Below are 19926 nucleotides of genomic sequence, written 5' to 3'. Positions count from 1 at the left end.
AACGAAACAAGTATATTTAAATATAGCAATTGTTTTTCTCTCCACAAAGCACTCTCCCCTTTACGCAGACAGCTGGAGGCTTTTATATTCTGGCTGAGTTAACTAGCTGTTAATTATCTTATTACCCTTCGGCCACAGTCTGCATGAGTTTAGTAAGGATATGTGACTGTCAGCTAGTTAAATAATCAGTAGCTGATCAGTCATGCATCCTCACAAGGTTTTTAAAATATAAAACAAATACACAGCGCTTTTATCCTCGCCACAAATTATTATACAAATAATAATAAAACAGTGCACATATATATATATATATATATATATAGGGGCGGGACACTCCGCCACACAGTCATCGTAGTAGTATTGTTGTTGCAAACTTTAAATAACCAGTAGACTATAAATATATAACCTGCTTCAATATTTGATGTAGTTGTTAAATTTGATTACTTTATCCATAGAAATACTTCATACCATAACTCAAAAGTTTTATTGAAGCACCTCATATCAAACATCTGCACAGCCGAAACACCGTATTTAAGTAAACAGTTAAACATAAATGGGTTTATTTTCTAACTTACCACGATAAAGCACTACTTTATCTCACTACTAAACAGGTATTTGTACATACAAAACTGTAAAAACGAATGTATTTTTTAATTTAAAACAAAACTAACATATTTTCTCTGCAGGTTGTCAATCTGTAGCACTGAATCCAGGTTGAGCTGCAGCAGCCTGCTGCTTTGCAGTTTCGTGATCGAAATGTTTCTGCAGAAGTGCTGTTCAAGATGACATCTGATATTTTCCCAAGTGCATTCCTTGTACAAAACGAAGGAATTGCTGGCTGCCAGATACAGTAGAGATAACAACTGGTTTGTATATTAAAAATAGAATATTCTAGGTTATATTCAAAATAAAAACATGTATTAAACAGTTCTAGGTAGAGGGGATTATTATAAAACTTTTATTTTTGCGATCCTGCCTTTCAAACACCATCAGGGTATTTAATACATGTATTTAGGAAAAGTCAAGAACAGACAAACGTGTATCTTTCACACACGCTGAGTAATTTAAATTTTAAAAGTGAAAAGCGTCAAAATAATCAAAATGACTGCCGTTTCATGAATATAACCTACAATATTCTATGTTTTTTTAAATATACAAGCCTGTTGTTATATCTAGTGGACCTGGCAGCCATCAACGCCTTCATTTTGTACAAGGAATGCACCGGGGAAAATATCAGTAGAAGAGATTTCATCTTGAAGCTAGCCACAGCGCTTCACAGAAACATTTCGACCAGAAAACTGTGTAACCTGGGTCACTTTCTTCCCCACGCCACTTCACACTGGAATCAAGACTCCACACTACTGGCTTCACAAAGCGATTGTTTTATTGTGCTGCAAACAGAAAATGATAATCAGGGTTGCTGTCCCTCTTCATTAGTGCAACTCTCAGCTTTCTCTGAGTGTAAGAGCGCGGGCTGTAAAGATTATTATTATTATTTATTTCTTAGCAGACGCCCTTATCCAGGGCGACTTACAATTGTTACAAGATATCACACTTTATATTATTTCACATTATGCAGATATCACATTATTTTACATACAATTACCCATTTATACAGTTGGATTTTTACTGGAGCAATCTAGGTAAAGTAACAACAGCAGTGTCCCCCACTGGGGATTGAACCCACAACCCTCCGGTCAAGAGTCCAGAGCCCTAACCACTACTCCACACTGCTGCCCCATACAATTACAATAATTAATAACACAATTAAACGTAATACCATTAATGATCGTATAGTGGTTTTCTTTTCAGCTTTCTTTTAAACAATAAAAGAGAAATAACAAAAATACAGTACCTGCAAACAGAAAATGATAATCAGGGTTGCTGTCCCTCTTCATTAGCGCAACTCTCAGCTTGAAAGAAACAGCAATACAAGAAGAATCATTCTCTGTTTTTACAAAATACCAGTACTCTACGAACAAAATAACCCTATTGAACAAGATAGTCTAGTCTGCAGGTAATCAGTGAAGCCGTACTCTTTGCTTTCAATTTATGCTAATAAAATGAAACAACAGTGCATTAAGCCTTAAAATAAAAAAAATAAAAACGTATTGTTCCTTTCTTTTAAATAATGCAAAGTATCACACATTCATACAACACAAAATTACATAATACAATTCCAAAATAAATGTTCACCATAACATACAAGACTAACTTCTTTTTGAGTTATGTTTACACATTTATTTTAAAAGCAAAGAGCAGCGCCTACCTTCCTCTGAGTGTAAGAGCGCGGACTGGCTAAAATGGCGATTGTACTACACTAATCAGTAAGATTGGATCATACCATTTATGTGAAATGCTAAAATTACAGACTCCAACAATTCTCTGTGCAAAAAAATGCCTCTTATTTTCTGTTTTGAATGCCCCTTTATCTAATCTCCATTTGTGACCCCTGGTCCTTGTATCTTTTTTCAAGTCGAAAAAGTCCCTTGGGTCGACATTGTCAATGCCTTTTTAGAATTTTGAAAACTAGAATCAGATCGCCGCGTAATCGTCTTTGTTCAAGACTGAAAAGATTCAATTATTTTAGCCTGCCTGCATATGACATGCCTTTTCAACCCGGGATAATTCTGGTTGCTCTTCTTTGCACTGTTTCTATAGCAGCAATATCCTTTTTGTAGAGAGGTGACCAGAACTGAACACAATATTCTAGATGAGGTCTTACTAATGCATTGTAAAGTTTTAGCATTACTTCCCTTGATTTAAATTCAACACTTTTCACTATATATCTGATAATTTTGTTGGGCTTTTATATAACTTCCCCACATTATCTAGATGAAGACATTTCTGAGTCAACATAAACCTCTAGGTCTTTTTCATAGATTCCTTCTTCAATTTCAGTATCTCCCATATGGTATTTATAATGCACATTTTTATTGCCTGCATGCAGTACCTTACACTTTTCTACATTAAATGTAATTTGCCAAGTGTCTGCCCAGTTCTGAATGCTGTCTAGATCATTTTGAATGACCTTTGCTGCTGCAATGGTGTTTGCCACTCCTCCTATTTTTGTGTCATCTGCAAATTTAACAAGTTTGCTACGATACCAGAATGTAAGTCATTAAAGTAGATTAGGAAGAGCAGAGGACCTTATACTGATCCCTGTGGTACTCCACTGGTTACCTCGCTCCATTTTGAGGTTTCTCCTCTAATCAGTACTTTCAGTTTTCTACATGCTAACCACTCCTTAATCCATGTGCATGCATTTCCTTGAATCCCTACTGCATTTATTTTGAGAATGAATCTTTTATGCAGGACTTTGTCAAAAGCTTTCTGGAAATCTAAATAAACCATATCATATGCTTTGTATTTATCCATTTTCGATGTTGCATCCTCAAAAAAATCAAGCAGGTTAGTTAGACAAGATCTTCCTTTCCTAAAACCATGCTGACTGTCACCCAGGATACTGTTACCATATAGGTAATTTTCCATTTTGGATCTTATTATAGTTTCCATAGGTTTACATATAATAGAAGTCAGGCTTATTGGTCTGTAGTTACCTGGTTTGGTTTTGTCTCCCTTTTTGTGAATCAGTATTATGTTTGCAATTATCCAGTCTGTTGATACAACCCCTGTCTCAAGAGACTGTTGCATGATCTTGGTTAGCGGTTTGTAAATAACTTCTTTCATTTCTTTAAGTACTATTGGGAGGATCTCATCCGGCCCAGGGGATTTATTTATTTTAAGAGATCCCAGTTCCTTTAACACATCTGCCTCTGTTATGCTAAAGTTATTTAAAACTGGATAGGAACAGGTTGACATCTTATTAGTCTTAGGTTTGTGATTTTTAAATGAATGTTGTTTGTAAATTGGCAAGCCTGATTGAGGACTGTTCAGTTGATTCAGGAGGGAGATTATTTGGGCTAAATTGTATTCCTGGTGTCCTGAGGTGTGTACCGAGTGCTGCTACCTGTAGTGGAGCAGGAGCCTTTCAATGTACCATCCTCTGTACAATAGAGGGTTTGGTGGTGATTGGCTGGTCATGAAAGCAAAAAGCTTAGTCAATGAAATGGCGCCATTCAGGTTGGGGGGAACTGGTGGTGCTGTGCTTGGCTGCCTAGGGCCATCCTGGCTACAAGTGCTTGTGTGTCCCCTCAGGATATCTGGACCCTAGCCATTGATGCTTTGTTTAAATGTACTAATTTACAAGAGACTGCTACTATTTATTGCTTGTGATTGTTGTTACCGCTTTGAAATATTATGGTGTTGTTAAAGATTATTGATATCTATTGAAATGTTTGTGATTTAATGATTATTGATATCTTTCGCAGGAGTATGAGTAAGGGGATACACATGTGCAGACTGCATCCACAGGCAGCGTTCTTGGCCGGCTCCATGCTGAGATTCCCGTCTTTGGGGATTCCGAATAGAGTAGTGTTTTTGTTTTACAGTCCACACTTCTGTAAATATGTTTATGTGTAAGGAGCACGGGTTGGAGCTACTCAGAACACCGGCTGACAGGTGCGTTTCTGTAAGAGTGGAGTTTAATGCTTGTGGCAATGTGCCCCGCCCCTGTGTGCATATTATGTGTTGTATGTTGCGTGCGTGTGTTAATGTTGGTGTATAGATTGGTACACGGGATATAAACGGGTCTGTGTTTCACGTGTATTTAAAAAATGTAGATTTATATTTAGGCACGAGGAGGGCACAAATCACTTCACGTGCTGGTTAAATGTAATATGTGAGCACGGGGTTGCACGTAATGAATTCACGTGCTGGGATTCAAGTGAATAATTAATTAGTAATTGAATCCCAGCACAACAGTATATATAGATGCACATTTTCATTCAGTCGGGGTTGGGTGTTCGAGAGTGGAGAACGGGTGTGGAGAAGGAGAAACTAGAAAGTGAAAGAAAGCGTAAGAAAGCGTAAATATAAGTGTTTGTTCTCACCGTGTTTGTTTGTCTCCGTGCACCGTTTGTTAAGTGTTAGTTCGTTTTGTCTGTCTATTTATTTTGGCTTAAAGTGCTGTGTCCTGTTTTGTTTCAAACCTTTTATTTTCTGTTCTGTTATTAAATGCTGAGCGCGATCACGTGCCCAGCTTCACCAAACCCCAAATCTCTGTCTGTTTATTTCCTGCTGCTGGTCTGACGCCACCCACTCCGGCCGTCTTTGTGACAATGCTACAGAGATATTTATTTTATTTCTTATTTCTTAGCAGACGCCCTTATCCAGGGCGACTTACAATTGTTACAAGGTATCACATTATACATTATTTCACATTATACAGATATCACATTATTTTTACATACAATTATCCATTTATACAGTTGGGTTTTTACTGGAGCAATCTAGGTAAAGTACCTTGCTCAAGGGTACAACAGCAGTGTCCCCCACTGGGGATTGAACCCACAACCCTCCGGTCAAGAGTCCAGAGCCCTAACCACTACTCCCCACTGCTGTCTGTCTCCTTCATGTTGACATCCAGTTAGCAAGTCGCTACAATATAGTTTTATTTAAGTTATATGTTGAATACCCTACACTGTCATGTGGTCCATTCTTTCATTTCTCCATTTAGTAGCTTATTTATATATTTGTGGGGGTGGGCATGCAACTTCGGGGGTGCCAATGCTACCGATGTGTGTTGATCTTTGATTCTGCATTCCATGTGCAGGTTACATTTGAGTGTAGACTCGTCTGAGGAATATTGGTATGTACTGTACACCTATGATTGCTGCTTGGCAGGGTATTGTTAACAGTCCATTGTCATGTAGTATTCCACTTCTGCGCATTCACGAGTAGCTCTTGTGCATTTCTGCTATATTGGTATTGAATGCACAGGTGGTTTTGCGAATTGAGCAAAAAACTGCTATTTTCCAACTTCACGCAACTGTTTTGTGCCATGTTGGAAAATATCAATTTTTGTGCAAAAGCACACATTTTTGCGAGGCAGAAATTTTGCGAGGGGATTACGCATCGCTTCGAATATCTGGGCCAAGATGTTTAATGTCAGGAGAGGCATCCTGTATAAACATCTTCAAAGATATTCAGCCTTGCTGAGCTTCTATGAAGGGGTTCTTGTTTTATTTTAAGAATACCACTGAAAAGCTACAATGTTCTGAATAATTGATGGAAAGGAAAATACTCACATATTACAAGTTTGCCCAAACCTATGGTAATAGTACTATAGCAATTCAAATTGATGTTTGTTTGTTTATTTGTTTATTTTAATTGATAAAGTTCTCCATTTAATACATAAGTCAATATGTCTTAGCTCAAATACACATGTTGTTAGAGAGTGAAGCCAAACTATGAATCTTAAAAGCAAAATAACACTAAAGCCCATGGATGAGTCCTTTGCAAACCCTAGCAGTTTTACCTTTAACTTGCTATACATTTTTAACTGTGACATATTTAAAATGTCCCTTGTTTTACTGTGCTTTCTATTGTTTTTTAGACATCTTTGTGTGTAATGTACTGAAGCATGGATAACGGTTGCTTAGCTTATAGTACCTTAGAGACTTGCTAGTGCATCTGCAAAGTTTATAGTTTTTGGAATGTGTCCAAAAGTACAATTACATTGTAATAGTGATGCAAGTGGTCTTATTTTCTCTTAACCAAATTGTTCCCTATTTTTCTCTAGATCCAAATCTATGGCAATCTGATTTTGCACCAAATTCTAGTGTATTTTTATGTAATAATATATTAATTGTTAATATACATTGTGTTGTAGGGTTTTTTGGTATGGGCAGTCCCTATGCAGACCCAGTGCCTCTTGCGTTTCAGTATCAGGTCCTAACCACAGTTACAGTCCTTGTATATTTCCCATTGCATACATTACTTCACTGCCTTGTGCAATTTCATTAAAGGAGAAATAAATAATATATTTAAGTTACTTTTTATTAACTTTAGCAAAATTGTGTTTGGAACTTTTTTTCTTGTTTTTTTGGTTGTTTGCTTGTTTTGTACACATAAATTCAAATATTTATGATAAACCCAATAAAGGATACTTCTAGGCACATTACAATATTTATTAAAGCTTTAAATCAATATAATTGATTCTAATTAGTTGAAATACATAATCTATTACCAATCCCCAGCTTGCATATATAATGAAACAATACAATATCATTTAATTTTTAATGAGGTGCTGTCAATATCTAATGGGGGATTGTGACAGAAAGACAATGATTCTTGGTGGTAAATCTCCCTCCCGACCTGTGAGGACAGTAAGTAACGGGAACAGAGTACCCTGGACTGTTTGACCTGACAATTTATTCCTCGGATTAAAAGGAAGTCGGTCATCTAGAAAGGGGATGGAGCTTCGGTGCACTAATGCATCAACCCAGAAGGGAAACGATGTGGCAGCCACAGATTGGAGGAGCGGCTACAATCGTTTACCAAGGGGTCATGTATGACAGTACAAATAGGGGACGAAGCGACGTAATCTGTTCCTTCGTTTTGGTTACGGAACGACCCGGAAGGACCAGGGTTATGAAATATATAGTGAGTGTTTTGTTAGTTTTGTTTTGTCTGAAAATACTGTTTGTTATTGTTTAGACGGCTAACACGATCCAGAGCTGTCGCCAAAGGCCAGCACCAACCCGGACATCATCACTGCAGTTTGTTTCATTAAGGACTGTATATTCACTATGAGCACTAGAGCACTTGTGTTTGTGTTTATGTTATGTGTTATGTGTTGGTGAATAAGAACAGGATTGTTTATTAGTTGGGAACCAACTATGGATTTAAACAAAGGAATACACGTCGCTGTATTGCCAGTTAAGATTATTTATTATTTACTGCTGTTTACGCCATCAGGCAGTTGGATTACAAACCATTAAACAACATTACACCTGGATTATAATTGTCTGTCTGTTTATTGATCACATGCACCTGCACACTGTTAATCACAGGGGTGCATGCATATTTTAAAGGATTACATTTATTATAGCTGGTTCAGGAATTGTCTTGAAGCTGTATAACTATAACTATTGATTTTGCCTATTTAAAAGTTTTTAATGAGCTGCATTACTCTTTTCACTTGTTCAGCCCAGTTTTTATTAACTTTGAAAATACTCAGAAAGTGTTTATTAACATTTTCCTCCATCTTGGTCTACAGATATTAAAGTCCTCCCATGGTCTCTGTGCTGGAGTAAAATTACTGTAATAAAATATAACTTTGAGAAAAAAGTTGAGTTGAGCTCTGACTAGAAAGGTAAAACAAGTCAAGATTTTTCAGTTAATGTCTTCTTCAGTGTACTGTGTGTGTTCACACTAAAGGCATGTTTACACTGAAGCAATTTGCCGTATCCGTGGCGGCACTGATGCGGTATCACTTTAAGTGTAAATGGGAAATGCCGGTAAAATGCAGCCACACTTTATTCTGCCACTGAACCATCTCTTGAGGTGGTTCAGTGGTGGCCCAGTGCAGGTACTGAAGCGCATTACTTTCAATGTAAACTGCAATGCCACCACAGCCACCGCATTTTGCGTTCAAGGTGGATTTTTTTTCCAAGTATTAAACGCAATTTCCTGTTCCGTCATGTGTTGATTGAAGAAATAAATCCAACAAAATGGCAAGTGACCCAGGCAGTAATTGGTCCGAAAAAGAAGTAAGGGAGCTTTTGACCATCAGAGCAGAAGAAGAGATGAATGCACAAAGTGATGGAACTGTGCGAGATGCTAATGTGTACTCCACAATAATAGAAAAGTTAATGACACGCGGTGTTGTGCATAATAAAAAGCAAGTGATGGCTAAATTCTCTCTGTATGTCTTCCAATCTTTTTATTAGTCTATTGTGATATTCAGAAAGTATAGTGAAAAATATCATGCATACCATGACAGGTACCAAAGGCATTGTTTTTATTACAGTACTGAACACTAGCAAATTATGTTAATGCAAGAATATCTGCCTTCTGTGTAAATGGGGGTAATCCGCCAAATTGCAGACACTGAACTGGCAATATTGTTGTGTGTAAATGGTGAATTTAGAAAACGAAATATGGCATTAGTGCAGGCGCTGATCCTGCATTTTCTGTGGGAATACGGCTTTAGTTTTTCCTCAGTGTTTATGATATATGGCTGTCTTCATTAGGTAGTCCAAGATTAGTACTATAGTGAATTAGGTATAAACTGTATTTAAATATAAATTAGTCTCTAGTCGCCCACTCAGGGACATCAAAAATTAACGTGAGAAATTAAATATACCTTATTTAAGTTCAGTATCATGTAGAACTCAGATTCCCTTGACAATAATCGACATTCACACAACATGTCAGAAATATAAAATACGATTTTATTTAAGAATAAAAAGGGTGCACAACTAATCTAATATTACAGAAAGGAAAGGCGTTTGGTTAGAGATATGTGTGGATAGTATACAGTTCATTGATTTCTTAGTCAAATTATTACAACGACCACAACATTATTAGCATACATGGCTAATATAATAATATTTATTATGGCTGATTACACAAAGTGTCTACTGTGCATTAATATTTTCAATACTTGTTTCTCGTTGTAATTTATCATGTTTCATATCAAATGCATGTGAATTAATTCAACTTCCCGTTCAGTACGGAATCCAACATTCCAATAACTAATTTATCAAATTAGTTTTACCGGGTTAATTTAATCTACCAAACTGACAATATGTTATCAACCTCAATTGATTCTATATTCAAATTAACTCAGAAATGGGGCAATGATCAAATTCTCTGCATTTATTAGGTAACTCCTTTGTTGCACATTTCAACAAACAAAATACTTTTCTTACACACTCTAAAACAGGAAGTTATATTCTATTCCTAGAACAATTTATCCACTAACATGATATCATTAGCTACAGTCATGAAATGTTTAATATTTGATATGTTGAATACTTTTCAACAAAGAAGTCAATCTTCTTTGGTGATGAACACTGCAGCTTCTTCTTTCTCTGGATCTGAAGTTCAACAAAAGTAACGGAGACGGTCGTTCTTGTCGTAGGCATTGTGTTGCATTGGCTCTCCGCAAACAATAGTTCTTTGCAAAGGAAGTTGTTGATTTCTAATAGTCTTGCAACATTATCTTCGACTTGTTGGAAGGTTTCCAACTTTAAATAGTTCTGTTGATAAGATGTAAACTCACAGTTCAAAGAATGCGTTGCAATTGAAGTTATTGAGTTTGTAGAAGTGTTCTCGTTGCAATTCTTCTGTACAGCTAGTACATGACCTTAGGCCCATCTGCTGGCTATGCTTCAGTTTGTTTCGTGCAGCGACATAGAAACAAAGACCCGCTTTCATATCAATGCAGTGTCCTGTTTACTAGTTCAGTCTCTTTTACAGCAAATAGCAGGCCTTCTCAGAACATGATTTTAGCCAGTCTTCAGACCATTGATTCGCCCATGACTCCAGCACACTTTCACATTGCTTTCTCCATTGCTTTTTTCCAAGTTTCTTCAGAGCAGTTCATCTTCCATTGCATTTCAGACCTCAGAACCACTTCCCCCTTTCTTTGCCTGTCCCAGTCTTTTTTTATTAAGCTCCGATCCATCTTGATTGGACCGTTGAATTCATGGGCGGTGTTTAACGTCAAGCAACATGCCTAAACACTGGTTAGCTCGTCTCGGAGCCACTCCTTGGCCTTGCCCACAGCTCATGATTGACAGTTCAACCAAATTTCCTTTGTCTTGTCAAAAGTTGATTGACGGCTCTGCTTTCTTGGGGGGGGAAGAAACTCACCCTTGTGTCTGTGTTTCGTCAAAGTCTGCCAGAATGGCCTGTGCAGAGATTTCAGCTTGTGATAACGCAAAGGATATTTTTACAACTCAGCTTCAAAGCTGCATTTGATCTCCCTTTGACCAAGAGAAAGTGGGAAGAGAAAAAAAACATTAACTTGCAACTGTCAAAAACAAGTTCAAACTGTGCATATTAACATCCAGCAAATAATCTGATTTGACTGTCTTGTTGGCTACAGTGCTAATCAGGGTCTGTGGAACCAGCCATTAGTTAAAGATATGGTTGGACTATCTATCGAGTAAAGAAAGTATTAGCGGGGAGTGGGCTAAAATGGGAATTAAAATGTTGGAGAAGGCTTCTTAGTGGTGTAGCCTCAGAGACCAGTTGCAGTAAGATTCATTATTTTAAATATTACTATTGATTATTAAACTGTAGAGTTATAAGGAAAGCAAGACCTACAGCTTTAAGATTGAGGTGTTTTTTTAACTCTGTACTGTTTTATTTAAGTTACAAGTCATATCAATCGAGGGAAGTGGGAACTATTGCACTTAAGGTCTAGCAAATAAATACTTCATGCAGGCAATTCAGCTGCTCTAATTCTGAAGCGATCTGATGTGTGAAAAGGCAGATAAATGAGTGAGAGACAAAGGAAGCTTATGTAGTTACCTTTAGCTTGCACACACTCATTTGATGTAGCGCTCTTCTGACATGCAACCTAGCATCTGAACATTTTAGGCAGATTTTCACTGCACTACTACGACAGTACATTTCATGTCTGTCCCTCCCACTGAGAGTCTTGGTCAGCACTGCCTCAGCTTGCTGTTGCTGCTGCTACTGCTGCAGCTACAGTAAGGAGTAATAAGGAGCTGCAGCACGCACACAGTTGGGGAACGTGCTGTGAGATCCATACCTAAACCCCAGGGTTACTGTCTGGACTGGCACCTGTCATGACAAAATGGAAGGCCGGCTGTCAGCGGAAGGGTTCGAGCAGCTGAGGCTGAAGAGCCGACCCGAGCTCACCTCCGCATCTCTCACCCGACTTGGTTCTAACGTGTACAGTACTGTTCAGCAACAGGACTATTCTGCAAGTGTGTGGCTAAGAAAAAAGGACAAACTTGAACATGTAAGCATTTTTTTTAATGGATTAATTAATTTGGGCGGGTGGTGTAGGTATGTTGAATAGGACTAGTTGGTTTCATTTTTAGCTCCTCATTAAGGATGTGTGTTCAATCAGTTTTGCATCTTTTTGTGTTGCAAATTGGTTTCATATAGGATCATGCAATCAATCCATTGCAATTTGCATCTTTCTGCAGCAGCACTGTTTGTTTTCTTCTTTTCATAGTTTAAAGAGGGTTTCATTGCCAGTTAATATCCTGGTTTCATTTATTTTCACATTCATAGCTTTCTTATTAAAACATGCACCCTGTAAAGCTTTTTTTCACCCATAATAAGGTGTTGCAATGTTTTTTTGTGTCTTTTTCCATGTTAATTATTGTGATATGGTAGTTATTGACTGAACATGATGATGATTTCTATGCAATTTTTTTGCAAATGTGGATAACGCAGATACAGTACAACCCACATTAACGGTCACTTGAACAAGCTAGTGAACCCCAGAAAGTGAATGAGAAAGGCATCTTAAGCATCCACAAAGTTCAGCCCCTAAATGGTTAACAGATCATATCAGAACAGGACTGCTGAATTTTACAATGGAAAGTTTGTCATTTTGATATCTTTTCTTTCTTTTAAACTACTTACCTCTGCCCTCACATACCTCTTTCTGTACAGTGCTTGACATCTGAAAATGGGTTGTGGAATATTTCATGGATTGAAGAGCAAAAAAGTGTAACATCTGGGGTCCTTGCAGAGGAGAATTGCTTTTAATTTAGCCAGAAATTAGATAAAAAGCTTTCTATAGCTGCTGCTGTTGTTATTGTAATACTTTTAGCATGTCATGCAAAAGTCTGTGCTCCATCTTACCAGTAGCTTTACATTTTGCATTTCAAAAAACTATTTTAAGTTGTGGCATATTCAAATAATCTACAAACATCCTGGTGCAGGGTTTCTATTTACAATCTTATCCTAGACATTTTTATTTATTTAATGTCTAGACATGCTCACCATGATTGTAAAGGGGGTTTATTAAAATATCCTACAAGGATATGACATTGCAGCAGTGTGTCACACATAGATGTGATCGCCGTCTTAAAAAAAGTGAGCAATACAATGGGTTTTAGCTGGTCTACATTTAAACCTGTATCCACATTATACAACAGCTCAACTTTGGATTTGAAAAAAAGACATTAATCAGGTTTAATGCAAAAAAATTATTAAATATCCTTACGCCAAATAAAGTAGTCCTGTGTATAACTTTGAACTACACACTAAGTTAAGATGAGTAAATTAATTCAATTAAACACGTAAAAGAAAGTAAATCATTTTTTTGATAGTGTGCCATTGCCATTGAAAAAAATACACCAGGGGGCGGAGTTGAGACGAGTTCTTTTTTTTCTTCCTGTCTGTGCAGACACACTGAGCAGAACAGATGTGAGGAATAAAAATCAATTTTAAACGACGTCACGAATTTCAATAATTTGTTCAAGATCTGTGTCAGAGAGGGGTGGATAATGTGTACAAGTATCTTTTTGTGTTTTTTCTTTAGCGTTTACAAACCGCTAAAAAATACATTATTTTAAGTATTTTTCTGTTTTGCTATCTTCCAGTTCATTTAATTGTTCTTCATCCAAATAATGTAATTGTTCTTCATACTACTTTCTATTTTTGCAGGTAACTGGTCACTCAGTTTCATAGTTATAGCTGTACATATGTGAGTATAAGCAAGATAGCTACCGATGCTTAGTTTAAATACTGTGAGGCAGCACAGTGATTTAGAATATGTGACAAGGCTCCAACTGTCCGTATCCAATATACGGACAGCTGGAACCTTGCTCGACCAATCACATTGCTTGTAATATATATATATATATATATATATATATATATATATATATATATATATATATATATATACAAACGTGCTCAAATTTGTTGGTACCCTTACAGCTCATTGAAATAATGCTTCATTCCTCCTGAAAAGTGATGAAAGTAATGTATACTTGCATGCCTTTGGTATGTCATAGAATAAAGCAAAAAAGCTGTGAAAAGAGATGAATTATTGCTTATTCTACAAAGATATTCTAAAATGGCCTGGACACATTTGTTGGTACCCCTTAGGAAAGATAATAAATAATTGGATTATAGTGATATTTCAAACTAATTAGTTTCTTTAATTAGTATCACACATGTCTCCAATCTTGTAATCAGTCATTCAGCCTATTTAAATGGAGAAAAGTAGTCACTGTGCTGTTTGGTATCATTGTGTGCACCACACTGAACATGGACCAGAGAAAGCAAAGGAGAGAGTTGTCTGAGGAGATCAGAAAGAAAATAATAGACAAGCATGGTAAAGGTAAAGGCTACGAGACCATCTCCAAGCAGCTTGATGTTCCTGTGACAACAGTTGCAAATATTATTAAGAAGTTTAAGGTCCATGGAATTGTAGCCAACCTCCCTGGGCGCAGCCGCAAGAGGAAAATCGACCCCAGATTGAACAGAAGGATAGTGCGAATGGTAGAAAAAGAACCAAGGATAACTGCCAAAGAGATACAAGCTGAACTCCAAGGTGAAGGTACGTCAGTTTCTGATCGCACCATCTGTCGCTTTTTGAGCGAAAGTGGGCTCCATGGAAGAAGACCCAGGAGGACTCCACTTTTGAAAGAAAAACATAAAAAAGCCAGACTGGAATATTCTAAAATGCATATTGACAAGCCACAATCCTTCTGGGAGAATGTCCTTTGGACAGATGAGTCAAAACTGGAGCTTTTTGGCAAGTCACATCAGCTCTATGTTCACAGACGAAAAAATGAAGCTTTCAAAGAAAAGAACACCATACCTACAGTGAAACATGGAGGAGGCTCAGTTATGTTTTGGGGCTGCTTTGCTGCGCCTGGCACAGGGTGCCTTGAATCTGTGCAGGGCACAATGAAATCTCAAGACTATCAAGGCATTCTGGAGTGAAATGTACTGCCCAGTGTCAGAAAGCTCTGTCTCAGTCGCAGGTCATGGGTCCTCAAACAGGATAATGACCCAAAACACACAGCTAAAAGCACCCAAGAATGGATAAGAACAAAACATTGGACTATTCTGAAGTGGCCTTCTATGAGTCCTGATCTGAATCCTATCGAACATCGAAAGAGCTGAAACTTGCAGTCTGGAGAAGGCACCCATCAAACCTGAGACAGCTGGAGCAGTTTGCTCAGGAAGAGTGGGCCAAACTACCTGTTAACAGGTGCAGAAGTCTCATTGAAGTCTCATTGAGAGCTACAGAAAACGTTTGATTGAAGTGATTGCCTCTAAAGGCTGTGCAACAAAATATTAGGTTAGCGGTCCCATCATTTTTGTCCATGCCATTTTCATTTGTTTTCTTATTTAAAATATTATGTTGAATAAAAAATCAAAAGCAAAGTCTGATTTCTATTAAATATGGAATAAACAATGGTGGATGCCAATTACTTTTGTCAGTTTCAAGTTATTTCAGAGAAAATTGTGCATTCTTTGTTTTTTGTGGAGGGGTACCAACAAATTTGAGCACGTCTGTATATATATATATATATATATATATATATATATATATATATATATATAATCTTCAGCCTTTTTCAGTCCAGAATAGCTGTGTTAATGAGTTTGTCAGAGTGCTGTACTTTGCTGGACAGCCACTGTTTATTGCAGAGAGGTATGTATTGGTGACTTCGTGCGACAGTACTGTCTGTCCATCAGCTAACACTGTCTAACGCTGACAATCTTATCCGTAAAACTTATGGAACGCATTGATGGAAATGTCCAGTGTGATTTGACGCATCTCCCGATGGCTTGCAACGTCCACTTCTGTCACTTTTCTTTTCTTTTTATGATTTCAAGGCGAATAAACCTGGATTGTTTTGTGCTGATGTCATGTTCATACCTTCTGTAGATCCTATTTCCGTCAGCACATCGATTAGCCAAAAGTTTGCAAAGTACCAGCTAACTTGGGATGTGGCTTCGACTTGCAGTGGATGAGATGCTACAGCGCTCTCACCGAGTACAGGAGTCCACAAAGTAGTTGGTGTGTCTGCTTACCAAGCGACCACCACCAGTGTGCAAACCAGTGGCAAACTGGTGCCCAAGGCCCCAGCAGCCTCATAGACCAGCACAGCCGGCTGCAACTACAGCCAGAGGTGGTTTTCATAACCGGTCCGCGGCTCCGTGCCACAGGAGGTTTAACAAGTTCTGCTGCCAGGTGCAGAGGCAAAAACCTCAGACTAAGCCACAAGCCCAGCAGCAGCCCTAGGAGCTTTCTGGCACAAGCCCAGGGCCCCTTTTCAGAGAGCCAGCTGCAGTATTGGCATCAGTGCACCACGGACATCTGAGTGCTTACTACTGTTCAGACCGGCTATTCCATGCAATTCAGGCACGGTCCCCTTCCCTTTTCGGGGCTTGACTACAACGTTAGTCATGGACCTGCGAAATCTGCTGTATTGTCTCAGGAGGTGACAGCTCTGTTGTAAAAACAGGCTATTTCACGGTACACCACTTGAGGGAAGGGTTCTATTCCAGGTACTTCCTGGTTTTGTTTATTGTATTTTACAGAGGAGGATTAACCCTTAGCACCCATTTATTCAGCGCATCTCAGGCGTGTCAGGTCCAATTTATTTTCACATGCGCTGTTTATTTTACACACGCTGTTTAAAAGTATTTTTTTTCACAGTAAAACAGGGTTAAAAGGCACTGCATATCAACAGGACACTCAGTCCTGCATCTCCAGCCCCCGCCCCACCCCTTCGCTGTATTTTTCACATACCTTTTCATAGTGGTACATAGCCTACTGATAAATCATCTCCTGATCACTCGTTTTATCGCCAAACTCCATCAATAATGCCATCCAAGTCATTATTTTATTACTATTACATCTCAAAAAGCTCTGCAAATGTCAGTTATATTCTTTGACCTCTGGATGTGGAAGCAGATATCTTGTTTGTTTATGTCCCTGTTATCTCTGTGGTGCAGGGTCTATGTGTATTGCTCAGATCTGCCCCTTTTTTCGGTTTCTCTCAGCTCCTATCGGTCTCACTCGGCCATTGAAAGGTTTTTTGGCTTTTTCTGGAGAAAAAAATGACTAGAGACCTGTGCTTGACATCTTTTTGATGATATCGGACCTGAAAGGAATAAGTGTAATGTCGGACCTGGCCAGCACCGACCCCTGGGCACATCCCTCACAGCACCGCACAAGACACTCACCACCATTGCTGGATTGAAAGAGCACACTTTCGTGCATAGAGGATTGTGGTTTTGGAGTGTACATTTGTTTATTTGAGGACTGTAACCTACCATGTTCCTCCTGATACCATTGCTGGTAGAGGGAAGGCTTATAATTATTTGTTGTTTTATAATAAACACAGACGTTTTTGGAGAACATTACTGTTTGGACATTCCCTTGTTTTACTCCACCATTCACACCCTGTCACAGGGGGGTAAGGAACCCCCCTTGACAGGGTCTCCATATAAATATTTTGGAGCAACAGGCAGTTTACCAGGCGGCCTCAGCTCTTCCAGTTTCTGTCACATAGCCCGCAAGCTTTTGCTGTGGGCGCACAAGAACTTCCTCTCACTGCGGACAGTACACCTACCCGGGTTGATGACTCCATTGCAGGCACTGCGTGCAGCTTTGATATAATTATTCAGGTTCAGGGTCTTTATCAGGTAAACACTCATATAGTAATGGTTACATTTCTATTTCAGGGAACCAGGGTTATGATAATAACTTTCTCATATTGATAGAAATATGATCTCACTGTGATACACAAGTGTAAGAGTACGTATGGGTGTGGGTGTGTTCATGTGTGTTAAGCAAGCACAATCTTAGCAATCCCTGAACCAACCAAAAAATTTGGTTTGTAGTGGGTCTGTGTGCCACTTCATGACGGTGCATTAATATTTTTTTTTCTGATCCACTGTTCTCTCCCTCTCTCTCTCTCCGAGAAACCTGAGCCAGCATTACTCCGAGTTAATCCAACCAGCCAGGTTCTTGTCTAAATTTACATTAAGCTGTTTCTATGTGAACAGTCTTTGTGTGCAGCCAGGTATGTTTTTTTCATGCCGGTACTAAAACACATTTATGTTATAATTTCTGTTCTAATGAGAGAATCTTTGAGGTAGCTTTGCAGGAGAACTCTCCTGCCACTGCATAACAGAGTAAGCGTGTGCAGAGATTGATGACATTGGGTCATTTCTTAGTGGCTTCCTGTTTCAAAACCGTACATTACGGTTTTGATTTGGACATTTTCCAGAGCGTAAAAGCGGTGTCAATATAACAACTGTAACATTATTAGAGGGGACAGACCTTCCCAGATGAACCTCCCAGTTTAAGAGAGATATAACCTTGCTGTCTCACCGTCCAAGTGCTTGGAGTTGAAGCTAACATGCAGTGAGAATGCAGCTCGCCCTGTAAAGAGCCTGGTGGGAGCATGTCGGTGAGTTGCTCTATTTCATTTCTGCTGTTCTCTTATGGAGTCCCTGGTGTTTCTTCAAAGCTGGTGGTGGATGAACAGCCTGGTTCAGAGTGGAATAGATTACATATTTTGTTTCCTCAGGCTGGGTAAGACTAACATATATATTTCTTTATCATATTTCTTTTGTGTCTAAACTTTGCAATGCTTTTTAGTTATTTTTTTTTTAAATATAATGTAGTCGAAGCTAGAAAAAGGCTTATTTAATTTAACTATTTTTTAAAGTCTGATTTAGAAAATTAGACCTGTTTGGAAACAAATGTATGTGTATATTTGCCCCTTCCGCTTTATTTAAAGGTGATTTATAGGAAATATATATTGCAATGTACATTAGTATTTAGTGTCATTTTTAAAAAATATACTGTTACATATATTAAATATACAATACTAACAATTGGGACACAATACATGTAGGTTTGTGTATACATCATGTGAGTCACAGATTGTATGTCTTTTCCATATGGTGAAATCAATCAATACTCAAAAGTGCTTACTAAAACTGTAACTGTATTTTTGATAAAAATAACACAGATTTCTTTAATTTTGGAACTGTTGCTTGTGAACCTTTAGAGAATGGATGCTCAATTACGGTTTCCATTGTTATCAGAGCCAGTGTACGGAGATATAAAATGTTTAGTGGCCAGTGGTCACTTGTGAACAACAACAGTAAAATCAATGGGCGGTAGTTGACTTTCCATTAAACAGAGCACTTGCTATTCATTCGGGAAACAGTACTTGACCACAGCCACTCCTGTACAGCATTATATTCTATGCATGCTCAAGTACACCATGTATATGTATAACGGGTATGTAATTTAGTTCAACTTTTATGGGGTAACTGATTTGTGTAGAGCTCAAATGGATTGTTTTGTTTGTACGTTTCTGTGTATATTTTAGTCTATAAGATTAATTATTTTTAGCACTTTGGTATGAAATAACTCACTAAGTATGGTATGCTTATCCCGTTTTCATGTGGACAGAGGATTTGGGGAAGGCCACACACAAGATATCATTAAACAGTGGCACAGTACATTTCAGTCAGAAGGTGGCACTGTAGTGCGTTTACTATATTGGAGAGGGATCTGTTTTGATTGCTTTGACTACAGGAATATTGGTTGTTTACAGAAAGCAGAAGGACCATGTAAAGATAAACAGTTGTAGATTGATAGAACAGGAGAAGATGAATGTAACTGCGACAAGCTGCTTTCTTTTGCATCATGGCTAGGGAAGAACAACATGTAACAGTATAATATTCAGGTAAATTACACATCACTACAGAGAATGGAGCAAAATACAATTGTTGATTCGATGCAGGCAATGCTTTAATTTAGAACTGTTCAGTCATTGACAGATGTCAATCTGCTTATGCCAGTGGTTGAGGACATTTTGCAGGATATTTGTCACAATTATGTAATGCAGGGACCTTTGTTGGTTGATATAAACAAGAGTGTGATGGGGAGGGGTATGTGATGGAAACGTACACTATTTAATTATTATTATTATTATTATTATTATTATTATTATTATTATTAATTCACTGTGATAAGTTGGAAAATTGTTAGTGATTAATATTTAGAAATATATTAGGAATAGTGAGGTA

General features: G+C 38.0%; 1 protein-coding gene across 2 annotated transcripts in view; it reads left to right on the top strand.

Moving 5' to 3' along the window:
- The first annotated feature begins 11586 nt into the window (after positions 1 to 11586).
- Positions 11587 to 19926, top strand: part of LOC117403135 (inactive phospholipase D5-like) — a 128504-nt gene continuing 120164 nt past the window's right edge. The window contains exon 1 of one of the 2 annotated variants that reach the window (XM_034005155.3): positions 11587 to 11845. In XM_034005155.3, the coding sequence (XP_033861046.1) occupies positions 11678 to 11845 (168 nt within the window). In that variant the 5' untranslated portion in view covers positions 11587 to 11677. The remainder of the gene's footprint in view (positions 11846 to 19926) is intronic. The other variant, XM_059024360.1, reaches the window with a different exon arrangement.

This window comes from Acipenser ruthenus, chromosome 5 (genome assembly GCF_902713425.1).
Source record: "Acipenser ruthenus chromosome 5, fAciRut3.2 maternal haplotype, whole genome shotgun sequence".
Classification (NCBI taxonomy): domain Eukaryota; kingdom Metazoa; phylum Chordata; class Actinopteri; order Acipenseriformes; family Acipenseridae; genus Acipenser; species Acipenser ruthenus.
Note: the sequence above shows the minus strand (reverse complement) of the source record. Positions and strands in the feature narration are given on the sequence as shown.